Source organism: Denticeps clupeoides, chromosome 6 (assembly GCF_900700375.1).
Source record: "Denticeps clupeoides chromosome 6, fDenClu1.1, whole genome shotgun sequence".
Lineage (NCBI taxonomy): Eukaryota > Metazoa > Chordata > Actinopteri > Clupeiformes > Denticipitidae > Denticeps > Denticeps clupeoides.
This window is the reverse complement of record NC_041712.1, coordinates 6,961,123-6,973,494: the sequence shown is the minus strand read 5'-3', so window position 1 is coordinate 6,973,494 and position 12,372 is coordinate 6,961,123. Positions and strand designations below refer to the sequence as shown.

The 12,372-nt window shown below is 45.7% G+C and overlaps 2 protein-coding genes across 3 annotated transcripts; both read left to right on the top strand.

Moving 5' to 3' along the window:
* The first annotated feature begins 361 nt into the window (after nt 1–361).
* On the top strand, nt 362–3,783 carry abhd10a (abhydrolase domain containing 10, depalmitoylase a). Its single transcript, XM_028983267.1, has 5 exons — nt 362–493; nt 1,129–1,312; nt 1,396–1,507; nt 1,688–1,825; nt 1,998–3,783. Exons 1-5 carry the CDS (start codon nt 400–402, stop codon nt 2,337–2,339), a joined length of 870 nt encoding a protein of 289 aa, XP_028839100.1. The 5' UTR covers nt 362–399; the 3' UTR covers nt 2,340–3,783.
* Nucleotides 3,784–6,504: 2,721 nt separating this feature from the next.
* Nucleotides 6,505–12,353, top strand: tagln3a (transgelin 3a). Of its 2 annotated transcripts, none has more exons than XM_028983272.1 (5): nt 6,505–6,630; nt 7,208–7,443; nt 7,929–8,103; nt 10,118–10,220; nt 10,928–12,353. In XM_028983272.1, the coding sequence occupies exons 2-5, from the start codon at nt 7,264–7,266 to the stop codon at nt 11,067–11,069; spliced, it is 600 nt and encodes a 199-aa protein (XP_028839105.1). In that variant the 5' UTR covers nt 6,505–6,630; nt 7,208–7,263; the 3' UTR covers nt 11,070–12,353. The 2 variants fall into 2 exon arrangements, with proteins under 2 accessions (XP_028839105.1, XP_028839104.1); XM_028983271.1 differs by having other exon boundaries at nt 6,514–6,655.
* The last annotated feature ends 19 nt before the right edge of the window (nt 12,354–12,372 follow it).

The following is a 12,372-nucleotide window of genomic DNA, read 5'->3' as shown; positions in this document are numbered from 1 at the left end:
CACGCATTCATACTTCCTACATATTGGCCGCTTCAATCCATATGTTGCACGGTTTTTGTAATTTGTCACTGAATGAGCTAATGCATTGCAAACCATAAGCATGCGAATCAAATGAATACACGCAAAACACTGAAAGGGAAAACATCTAATTATTACCTTCGTCGCTCTGGTGATGCGGGAACATGCCCACTAGTCACTGGGCACAATGCATGCCCACTTATCCCTAGAACTGAACAGAGAAGATGTGGTTTTCGGGATTTACTGTGTTGGTAGCGCCATCTGCCGGATTTAAAAAAAAAAAGGTGAAATCGCCTCCCGCCCGAAAGGGGGCGGTAGAGCCCCAGCGGTAGATGAAGGACACCGCGTCGCTGTCGTCTCGATCGAAGAGCGCGGAGGTCCATGGCGGCCACGGTGTCCACGGTGCTGAGGAATTCCTGCAGCCTCCTTCGAGCGCCTGCGAGGACGGTAATGCTGAAACCGGCGGCCGCTGCAGGTCGGTGTTAAATCGGTGTAACCAGCGAGGAATTCGCTCGTTAGGGGGGTGCGGCAGGTACAGACAGGTCCCCACGAGTCACGTCAGCTCTGACAGACACTGCTGATCTGGTACCGACCAGTTTGATATTCCACACGTGATTTTTTCATGATGTGGTTTCAGTGGAATTTTGTTCATCTGCTGCATGTTTGAACAGAAGCAGTAGTTTGTTCCTAACAATAGTAATTAAAACAATAACAGTAATTGTTAAAATCATCATCATTATTAATTTGGGACTGGTAGTCCCATCATATGTCCATGTTAATGATAATCTGCTTAATCATGTCTATTATATGATTCTGTACGATTGTAGTTATTTGTATTACAATTTTAAGAACCCGACTTTGAAGGTAGATAACTGTAATAACCAACAGATAAAAAAATATTGTGTGCTTATTTAACAACCACTGCTTCAAACACAATTTCACACAATGGTTGGTTCAACTTAAACCTGTATACCATTCTGGCTACAAAAGCATCAATAGTCTGTCACCAAGACGATGTATCATCATTTATTGTTAATATCATCATTTTTTGCCCCACCATTAATCATCATCTTAAAAAGATCAGTATAATAACAGTAGATGTTGTTTTAGGAGTACGACACAAGACCACCGTGCAGTACGCCGCACGGCCAGGCCTTCCCAAATTGGCTTACAGAAAGCTGGCAGGGAAAAGCCCCGGTGTTGTCTTCCTGCCTGGCTTCGCCTCTAACATGGGAGGGCAGAAGGCAGAGGCCCTGGAAGAGTTTTGCAAGTCCTTAGGCCACTCGTACCTCAGGTGGGCCACAGAGTCGCAGTGCTGTTGGATATATTTCTTTGTTTGTTTGGATCTTTTGACACTTGTGGTTCGGATTAAACCAGGTTTGACTACACTGGCTGTGGCTCCTCAGAAGGTCAAATGTCAGACTGCACTTTAGGAACCTGGAAGAAAGATACCCTGTTTGTTCTGGAAGAGCTGGTGGAAGGCCCTCAGGTGATCAACAGTCATTGGCATAATTAATAAGTTGCGCACAGTGAGTGACCGGTGTTCGATTTAGAGCATGATTTCAATCAACAAACACAGGTTTTGTCTCTCATATATATATATATATATATATATATATATATCACCCAGCGTTTGAGCTTAGAGAAGACTTACTAACTTCTGTTACAGATTCTGGTTGGCTCCAGCATGGGTGGGTGGCTGATGCTCCTGGCTGCTCTCGCTCGGCCTGAGATGGTTGCCGCTCTGGTCGGCATTTCCGCAGCTGCGGACCACTTTGTCACTGCTTACAACGCTCTTCCCATTGAGGCAAGTAGTTTTGCAGCATGAATGGCAGAACGGAATATTATTTGAACTGTATTTGTGAACTGTACTGGCTGGTGTCATCTTGGAAAGTGATTGTAATATAGATATTTTTTTATCTGAAAGACCAAATGTGCTGTTCTCTCCCTTCTCTCATCCTGGTTCCTCTCCTTGGCAGACAAAAAAGGGAATAGAGGAGAAAGGCTTGTGGACAATGCCCAGCAAGCACAGCGAATCGGGGTCTTATACGTTGAGCGTGGACTTCCTGCGGGAGGCGGAGCTCCACTGCGTGCTTCAGAGCCCCATCCCACTTCACTGTCCTGTGCGCCTCATCCACGGCCTGGAGGATTCCGACGTGCCCTGGCATGTGTCCATGCAGGTAGCCGACCGCGTGCTGAGCGATGACGTGGACGTCATCCTGCGTAAACACGGCCAGCACCGCATGTCTGAGAAGGATGACATCAAGCTGATGGTTTACACCATCGATGACCTCATCGACAAGCTCACCACCCTGGGCTGAAGTACACAGCCTCTGCAGGACCCTCACTGCCCTTTCCTGTCCCCAAACCATGTCTGGTCTCCATGAGTATGAGGTTGACTGACATGCTGTCACCCAGGGGAATGCTGTTGTGCGATCGGTAGCCAAATGTCATGTCATGGAAATGCAGAATCCTGAATTAGCACCACGTTAGACAGAGAAATCCAGACCTTGCAAGAGTCCTCGACAAATATTTCAGAATTTATTTTAGACCCTTTCTCCGCAGTGTGATCTAGACACTCCTATTTTCCTGAACCTGGTCTTCCTGCTGAAAAGCGATTATTTTAGTTCTTTTTTTTTTTTTTTTTTTTCTTTCACACTTTTGATTTCCAAAAATCTTTGGCACTTTGCATTTGGGATTTATTATTCTGTTGGTCTGTGCCTTCCTGTGTGTGCACGCTTGTCCACTAATCCACCAGTAGAGGGTGTACGAGTACGGGTTTGTCCGTCTGTAATGATTCAAAAAACAGTTCCTCAACTCTTCTTTTGTTGCCACTTTGGCACTGATCAATGATTTTCCCCTCAATACCGCAATGCTAAATATAGGGTTTTTATTTAAAAATTTTTTTATCAATGTTTCACTGTATTCAACCTTGGAATCATGGGATTTCCTAGTCTTTAGATCACACACTTTTTTTCCTTTTTTTGCTTACGGAGTGCAGATGAAGTTTTGGTTGTGGCTGAGGACTTGCCGATATTTAAACTTTAATCTTGGCTGACTGATGCTTAAACAGGAGTCTGACCTCAGCATGCCAGAGCTTGGCTAGCTGAGTGTAGAGCACTATTTGCAGCATTGCTTTGTACTCCTGCACCCATGGCTTTTCTTCTTCATCATCTTTATGAAGACCCCAACCTTCGATTTTCACATTTGATGGTAAAATATGAAAAAAAAACAAACAGGGTTTTGGGCCTCTGTATTAAGCAGTCCCCGAGCTTGTGTAGGATCTGTCGTGCCATAGTTTCAGCTCCAGGTTTCAAACTGTATTTAATATTTCAGATTCAGGGCCATGGGAGGAAGAGGATGACCGCAGGAGGGACGCGCACCTGAGATTTTATTTAATTCCATTGTCTGGCAGTGTTTTAGCCATGGTGTGTTTTATTCTGTATTACATTGAGTTTTTTTTTTTTTAAAGCTGTGAAATGTATGACTGGTTTAAAAAGAAAGCTGGACAGGATTGTGAATTTTATTGCATCTCTCACTGAACATGCTACCAGTGTTGGACACCTTTGGAAAGCTTTAGTAGTGAAATTCTGCCTACTTCAATTTATGCAACTGTGACAGTCTTTCTGTCTTGCAAGTCTAATGGAACTCATTTTAGTGTATTTATTTTTATTGTTCATTGTGTGAAACACGATGTTGAAAATGTGAAACATGTGTGCGTATGGAGAATATCCAATCATGACGTTAATAAATGATGGCTGGTAATGGTGGCTGCAGTGTGTCTGTTTTCTCAGTAGGTTAAGTATTGCTTCTATCTGCGTGTGTGTGTGTTTACCCTCCTGCATTGTCACCTTTTTGAGACTTATTTAGTAAGCACCAAATATTCCGTTTGCACGTCCAGGTTGCGTGTGTGTGTTATACACAAGACTGGCCCTTTTACCAGTGTGTACACATGCTGTATCGGTTATTTACCGAGTTAAGTGCAGAATTTAGTAAAGATGAACCGATAAGAGACGATGTGTTATTAGTGTGAGGTTGTGTGTGTTTCTCCACACACTGATGAGGAGGGAATTCTGCGCCATTATGAAATTACAGACGGGAGCTACGCCAGTAGATCTGTTGTCAGGGCTGTGGACCCTGCTGCAGGGCGCGTATCGACTTCTATTGGACCGTGGGAACTGTGGGCTGTGCTCAGCGAGGCGTAGTCTTGTCCCAGGGCGGTGACAGGCGGAGGCGAATACTGCACCCATGCGCTAAATGCAACTCTGCTTTTCACAGCCTGTAGCCATCCTGCAGGGAGATTTCATTAATTAATAGATTTTTTTTTTTTTTGTGGAAAGCGTGTTTTTGTGGCAAGGTGCCACTGAGAACCACACGCTGCTCCCCGGGCGCCTGTCATGGCTGCCCACTGCTCACTAAGGGTGATGGTTAAAAGCAGTGGACATGTTTCCTTGTGCGCATTGTGTGCTGTGTTTCACAATGACAATTACTTTCACTTTACCTGTTCACTCGTTCCCCTCACCATATCTGGCAGCCCTATGTCAATGGTTCTTATGTACCAGCGTTTCCCATGACAGCAAAATCTCCTTTCTCAAAAAGGCCCAGTACTTGGGATGTACTTGTTGAGGCAACTGAAAAGCATGCTCCTCCACAGACGCTCTTGTACAGTGATGATCTTCTACGGTGCAGACGTCATATCTGTCCTGTGCTCCTCCATCATAGTCTGGCTTGGAGCAGCCACTCAGAAACAACCTGCAATGGATTGTAAAAACTATGCTGGCCTGCCCTCTGCCCAGGAAATGGGCAGGAAAAATCATCGCTTGACCCCTCACACCCCAGACACCTCCTCTTTACACTCCTCCCCTCCGGCAGATGATATAGAAGTCTGTACAACAGAACCAACATTCACTGGAACAGCTCATCACCTTCTTATACAGTCAATCTATAAACCATGTTCTATGTTCTACACTCCATACATACACTGTTCTCATTGCACTGCATCTATACTGTCTTGCGCAGAGGGACACAATGGTAGTAAGTGGGGTTTGAACCTCTAGTTCATAGGCGAGTGTGTTACCTACTAGGCTACTACCACAATATTGGGGAAGGACCATTTCCTTTGTCGTATGTTTACAGGATGCTCCAAACCAAACCATTCGGGTGGTAAAATAATGTGTCTGATGACACTTATCTACTTTTATTCATCTTAATACAGCTGAGTGTTTTTTTGCAGCTCTGTTTGTGTGTTTATCGGCCCGAAGACGTAGTCAGGGTACTGGGATTCCAGCCACTCTCAGAACACGTGGGACTTGTTGAAGGCTGGTCTGTGTGAGATGCGCCCTCCATGTCCTGAGATAATTAATAGCCTTTTATTTCAGTGTGCTTACTTGATTGGGTGTTCCTCTGTGCCGTGCAGATAAGATTCATTAATGTGGTCGAAAACTGAGCTGATGGAGTTTCTCTGCACTGCGGCAGGCCAGTGGTTACTTGACCACGCCGAGAACAGATGCTCAGTATTACATGGATACTGTGGGACTCTCCCTCTGCAATGAAAGTTAAAGTGAAGTGACTGTCATTGTAAAACACAGAACACGATGCACACAAAAAAAGCGTCCGCTGCTTTTAACCATCACCCATGGTGAGCAGTGGGCAGCCATGACAGGCGCCCGGGAGCAGTGTGTGGGGACGATGCGTCGCTCAGTGGCACCTCAGTGGCAACCTTCAGATTACAGGTCGGCTTTCTTACCGCTGACCTGGCAATGCTAGATGCGCTCATGCATCCTCTTCTCATGAGGATGCGTCTAATTTGGAGTATTTCTGGGTACGCACACAGGCCTCCAGCGATGAACAGGAAAGATGACGGAGTGGCTGATCAATTTATTGGGTGGTTGACGGACTGATCGCATGGCTCTTTACTGACTGTAGTGGCAGCTCGGCGGATTTTTGTGGATCTGGGCGCAGAGCGTCAGATGGTCCCTGCAGGGGACTGTGTGTGGCCTGCCAGTCCCAGATGGTGGCCTCAGTAGCACACAGCGCATCTTAATGTGTTACTGCACTGGGCGAGTCTGTTTTTGTCTATTCTAGTTCCTGTACTTCCTGTATTCAAATGAACAGATTTGCATCTTTAATTTCCTAATGAACGGGCAAAAAATATATTAGCTGAACTCTTCAAAAGGCAAAAAAATTTCCAACACCAGCATACTTTCTTGAACCAAAATCTTAACCAAACTTAAAGCATTATTGCAGATTATTGTGATTTTACCATTTTGAGGAAATTACATTTTTTATGACAATTGAAATTTAGATTCAAATGCGATCAATAGTTTTCCGAGGAACATTTATGAAAGGCACATTACTGTATGCTTATAAAAATGATTCAGCCAATCATCTCGTTCAATAAGTTCACGTAACGCAGCCCGAGCGAGCGGCGCGCGGCCGCGCGGGCGTCACGTCGCGGAACGCGCGCGCGCGCGCGGATGCTGATTCCGGGGCCCCGCCCACGCGGATGCTGATTCCGGGGCCCCGCCCACGCGGATGCTCCGCCGTCCTTCCAGCGAGCGACCGCGGAGGGAAGCGGACGGGGACGCGAGCGGCGACCATCTTTCAGCGTGGGTGAGGGACGCGGCCGTGCTTCGGCGTGGGTTTATTCCTCTCTTTCTTTTCTTTTTTTTACGCGTATGCTGGGCGTGGCGTCGGTTTTCACGTTTGTATTGCGTGGGTTGCGCTGGAAAAATGGACACAGTGCTCTCTCTCTCTCTTTCTCTCTCTATCTCTCTCTTTCTCTCTATCTCGCTTTCTCTCTCTCTATCTCGCTTTCTCTCTCTCTCTTTCTCTCTCTATCTCTCTCTTTCTCTCTCTCTATCTCGCTTTCTCTCTCTCTCTCTCTCTCTCTCTCTCTCTTTCTCTATCTCTCTCTTTCTCTCTCTCTCTCCATCTCTCTCGCTCCATATCTCTCTCTTTTGTGTTTTTATATGTGCTCTCATTCATAAATCATGATCACTTCTGTCAACTCGAGCGCGTTGCGTTTTCTATGGACCACATGTTCTGGAACATTCTGCAAAACAACATCTTTTCTTTTTTTAAATATCTCCAAATATTTGAGAACCATTGTGAAGCTGTTATGTGCTTTTGTTTACGTCTCTTTTGTAACCATCTCTCTGTGTGTGTGTGTGTGTGTGTGTGTGTGTAGAAATCTCACCCCAGTCGGACAGCAGAACGGAAAGCGGTATTGATCTCGCAGCAGCCATGGCCAACAGAGGCCCTAGTTACGGGTTGAGCCGCGAGGTGCAGGAGAAGATCGAGCAGAAGTACGACGCTGATCTGGAGTCTCGGCTGGTGGACTGGATTCTGGCTCAGTGTGGGGGGAACCTGGAGCGTCCGGCACCGGGCAAGCAGAACTTCCAGGACTGGCTGATGGATGGCACAGTGAGTGCGGCGATGCTGAGTCATGCTGCACGCAGTCAGCGCAAATCGCAGACTGTAGCCGGACACGCGTGCAGAACGCTCCGGAGCACGGCAGAGTGCTGCTTCTGGAGAACACATCATATGCAGTATGAATTATTATTTATAACGAGTCAGGCCACACCACAGAAATCATTCAGGAATTGACCTCCTCCAGATTCTCCAGATCTCAGTCCAGTTTAGCATCCGTGGAACGCGCTATAAGAACAAAGAACGTTAAACCAATAATTTTCATAACAATTGTAAATCGTTGCAATGAAATAAAAAAAAAAAAAAATTAAATAATGATAATATTTTAGATGGTATATTGGCCCATTGCTTTTGGAAATCACTTCTGTCCTCGTGCTCTAACCTTCCTCTTGCTCTACACCCCCCTCCTTTTTGTCCATCTGTCCACTCTGCTGTCCACTCTCCCCCGCTTTTCCCCTCCCTGATCTCTCTTTCTACAGATCCTCTGTCGGCTCATTAACAGTCTGTACCCTGAAGGCCAGGGACCCATTAAGAAGATCCCAGAAACTAAGATGGCCTTCAAACAGATGGAAAAGATATCCCAGTTCCTGCAGGCAGCCGAGGCCTATGGCGTCGTCGGCACAGACATCTTCCAGACTGTGGATTTATGGGAAGGTACAGTAGCTGCAGGACAGTCCGCCTGTGGTAACACGGCGGCGGATTGTTCTGGGGCTTAAGCACTTTGGGACTCTGGAAGCACCCCTGGGCAAACCAGTCATTATCGTTCCCTGCCCCGTCCTCAGGGACAGCCAGTCCGTCCACAATCAAATTCTACGTAATAATTTATTATATTTATTATAGTATAATAATCCTGATATGTTGATGGCCGATACAGAACTGGATTACGAACTGACTTGTGATCCCTGCAGCTAGCCTGGTCATTTATTTATTTTCCTGTCCAACACTGAAGGTGACTGCATGAGATAAAGACCTGTATTACCGCAGACCTGTACATGGCAGAGGAAACACTGTCGCAATGGGGGACGGAGGACGCAGGCGCAGGTTTACCGTAACACAGTTTTATTTACAAAACGGAAAAAAACGGGACTTGTCACAGTGTCAGAATCAGAGCGGTACGGGGGACGCCCGCACCTGAGTGGCACGGGAATCGACAGAGCGGTGATTGCTGGTGAGGGTACTGCCGCGGCGGGTCAGGGCAGACAGGCGGTGACTGAGAAGACTGGTGAGGGTGAACGGGACAGACGGTTTAACTCCAGTACCACAGAACGTGTACACAATTCATGCATAGTATACACCGCCCTCCATAATTATAAGATGTGTTAAAAGCCTTAAAATAAATGTAATTATTATTATATTACTCTTATCCACTCTTCATTTACATTTACGGCATTTATCAGACGCTCTTATCCAGAGCGACTTACAATCAGTAGTTACAGGGACAGTCCCCCCCTGGAGCAATTTAGGGTTAAGTGTCTTGCTCAGGGACACAATGGTAGTAAGTGGGATTTGAACCTGTGACTCTGTAGTCTTCTGGTTCATAGGCAAGTGTGTTACCCACTAGGCTACTACCATCCCCTTCATCATGGGAAAGACAAAGGAGCACACCAACACACACACAGGCCTTCACACGTCAGGCAGTGGCTACAAGAAAATATCTCCCCGTATCTACTGTCAGAGGATTCATTAAGAAGTTTAAACCTGCTGGAACAGTGTGGGGCGCAGAGGTGCCACTGAGCGACGCACCGTCCCCGCACACTGCTCCCCGGGCGCCTGTCGTGGCTGCCCACTGCTCACCAAGGGTGATGGTTAAAAGCAGAGGTCACATTTCGTTGTGTCACCGTGTTTCACAATGACAATCACTTCACTTTCACTTCACCAAGATGGAACTTTCTTACATCAAACATTCTTAAGTGGATCTGGCGGACCACAAAATATGAGTATGTAGAAAAGCACCTCATGCCCACTGTGATGTATGGGTGATGCTGTGGGCCCTGAGAACTTTAGGGTGCATGGCATCAGGAATGCTTTGAAATGCCAGGACATTTTAAAGCTAAATCTGGTGGCTACTGTCCGAAAGCTGAAGATGGCTCATCACTGGGACTCTCAACAAGATAATGACCCTAAACATGTGGCCAAATCTACACAGAAACGGTTCACCAGACACAGAACCAAGCTCCTCTCATGTCCATCTCAGACCCCAGACCTGAGCTGAGGAGGAGAGTGCAGAGGAGAGGACCCAGGTCGCTGGATGATTTGGGCAAATGGGAGTGGTCGAAGATCCCTCTTTCTGTATTCTCCCATCTTGTGAAACATTATTGGAGAAGATTAGGTGCTGTTTTGTTGGCAAAAGGGGGTTGTGCAAAGTATTAACATCAGGGGTGCTAATAATTGTGAAGTGAATAAATGCACTTGAAATAATGCTTGGATATTTCTCATTTTTCCCCAATGGGGTCCTATATTATTTAGAACAAAACTGAATTTATTAGAACCAGGGGTGCTGATAATTATGGAGGGCAGTGTAGGTCAGTGTAGAGCGAGCAGGCACAAGATTTTATTTTAATATATTTATTATGGGTATATTTAATATACTTTTATGGGTATAAATATTATAAAACATTTGAGTGATCTCTCTCTGAATAATTACATTCTTTTCTAATTGTCTCCACAGGAAAAGATATGGCCGCTGTCCAGAGGACCCTTATGGCTCTCGGCAGTGAGGCCCTCACTAAGGATGATGGGTGTTATCATGGCAACCGTGACTGGTTCCGCAGGTGAGTCGTAAAAATACTGTTGCCATGGGAACCACATCCAAATTCTTCCATGCTAGAAATAGGTGTGTCCAATCTGCAGCAGTGATGGGCAACAAAGTCTTTTGTTCTCTGCTCAGCGATTCTGCTTTTTGTATAGGATTATCTCTTCATCTAGGGGACCTGTAAATGGGTGGAATATATTAAAATTCAAACGTAAGGATGACCGTGACAGTGGACAATCTGTGCTAGCTAGCACAGCATCTCCAAAACAGCAGGTCTTGTGGGATGTTTCCAGATAGTAAGTAGTCAATACCTATTGTTGAACTGGTGACAGGGCTATGGTTGGCCAAATGCTTGAAGTACCAAAGCTGACACCTGTTCCACCATCTAAAGTGACTACAAACGGTACACAAGCATCAGAGCCACAGAGTAGTGAAAGAAACAAGAATCATTATAGCAAACCATCAGGTCAGAGTGTTGTGCCTGTGTCATAATGATGGGGATCAAACAAAGATGCCTACATAATCAATAGTCTGTATCATATTGCCAGTCAGTTATTACAAAGTATGGTTTGTAGACACAGTCGTTCCTAGTTTCTGCGGTGCAAGTGCGTCAAAAAAGGAACATCTCCTGCCGACAGTTCCTCCGGTGCAAGGTAATTAAAATCTATCGGAACACTCCTTTCTGCTCTAGTAATATCTCATCCGCGCTTGTCTGCGTCCCCCTAGGAAGGCGAAAGGCAACCGGCGGAGCTTCACCGACGAGCAGCTGCGCCAAGGCCAGTCTCTGATCGGCCTGCAGATGGGCAGCAACCGCGGCGCCTCCCAGGCTGGCATGACGGGATACGGCACCCCGCGCCAAATCATGTAAAGCTGCGTCCTCTGCACTCTGCGGACTCCCCCTCTCCCAAAAAAACTTTCTCCAGACCCCCAGAGTACACTGAGGGACGCCGAGATCACCTCTCTGCCTCAAATCGAAGCCGTAGTTCTGTGGGCCACTTTTTAAAAGCTTGTTGTCTGTCTCAGGTATGGGTCATATTTATATTTGAAGTGTTTGGGTCGACCGTCTTCTTCTGTGTCCAGCAGTTAATCTGATGTGCCACGTCGTTTTGCACATTACGTTCTTCGTTATGGCAATATTTTTTGCGTATTGAATGCTTCCCATATATAAAGCCCCGTTTCTCCTGTATGTTCAGTAACTTTACATAACCACATAGGCAACGGTGTTTATTTGTCAATGGTGAGTTCTGGTAAACAAACCAGGGGACTTAAGGGGACTCAGTGACATGCTGAAGCCAGAGGCTTTGATACGTTTCAGGGAGTTAAGGGCCTGGATCCCTGGCGACCTTCTCCGCTCCTGATTTCCTCTCAGCTTGTCCTGTAGGCTCTCTAGCGTAACCTTATTCACCTTCTGTACTCGTCAGTGTTGAGTAGTTGTATGATGGACGCTGGTAACGTCTTCCCTCTTATAGTGCCAAGATAGCGGCGTTACCAGGCGGCTTGGTGGACTGTACACTCGTGCACGCACACAAACACAATCATGCAGTCAGCTTGAGTAAATCTTTAAAACGTTGCTGTGGTTGATGTGTATTCGTTGATATGGGCGTACTACACAAATAACAGATTATGACGCAACGGTGGCTCTGATGAAAAGGCCGCCACCGTAATGGCTGTCCAGCAGCAAGCTATACAACGGTATTTATTTATATTTTTTATTTTTTTTAAACAATATATTTATTTATATACGGTATAAATATATTTATTTTGTTATGTTATAATACAATGAGTGCTCTGGAACATGGTATTACTATTTCATACATGATTATGTTTTTTTTCCCCACAGATTTCTGTTGGTATGAAACAATTGTGTAGACGAGAGATTGTTTGCATGGACTGAGACAAACATGACTGCCGTTCTATGCTTCTAATCATTTAGGGAATGTGTTAAGACGGAACTACGAAGTATGATATGTGTTCACAGTTTGGGCTTGGTCCTTACACAAAAGTATGTTCCTGCCACATTGCATCCTCACTGTATCAGTTTGATGACTGGTGTAAATTGAGTGTGGGGTGGTTTCGAGTTGGATTGTATATGATGGCGAGGAGACAATCTGGAAAAAACAGTCATAAGGCAATAAAATGAATTTAGTCCTCATGTGTATGTTTCTGTATGT

Excerpts from the sequence above, each read along its gene's own strand:
- abhd10a (XM_028983267.1), top strand. The coding sequence starts at position 400 with ATGGCGGCCACGGTGTCCACGGTGCTGAGGAATTCCTGCAGCCTCCTT. Across the intron at positions 494-1,128 it reads GAAACCGGCGGCCGCTGCAG|GAGTACGACACAAGACCACC; the intron begins GTCGGTGTTAAA and ends ATGTTGTTTTAG. Across the intron at positions 1,508-1,687 it reads AGCTGGTGGAAGGCCCTCAG|ATTCTGGTTGGCTCCAGCAT; the intron begins GTGATCAACAGT and ends CTTCTGTTACAG.
- tagln3a (XM_028983271.1), top strand. The coding sequence starts at position 6,553 with ATGCTCCGCCGTCCTTCCAGCGAGCGACCGCGGAGGGAAGCGGACGGG. Across the intron at positions 6,656-7,207 it reads GGACGCGGCCGTGCTTCGGC|AAATCTCACCCCAGTCGGAC; the intron begins GTGGGTTTATTC and ends GTGTGTGTGTAG. Across the intron at positions 10,221-10,927 it reads AACCGTGACTGGTTCCGCAG|GAAGGCGAAAGGCAACCGGC; the intron begins GTGAGTCGTAAA and ends GCGTCCCCCTAG.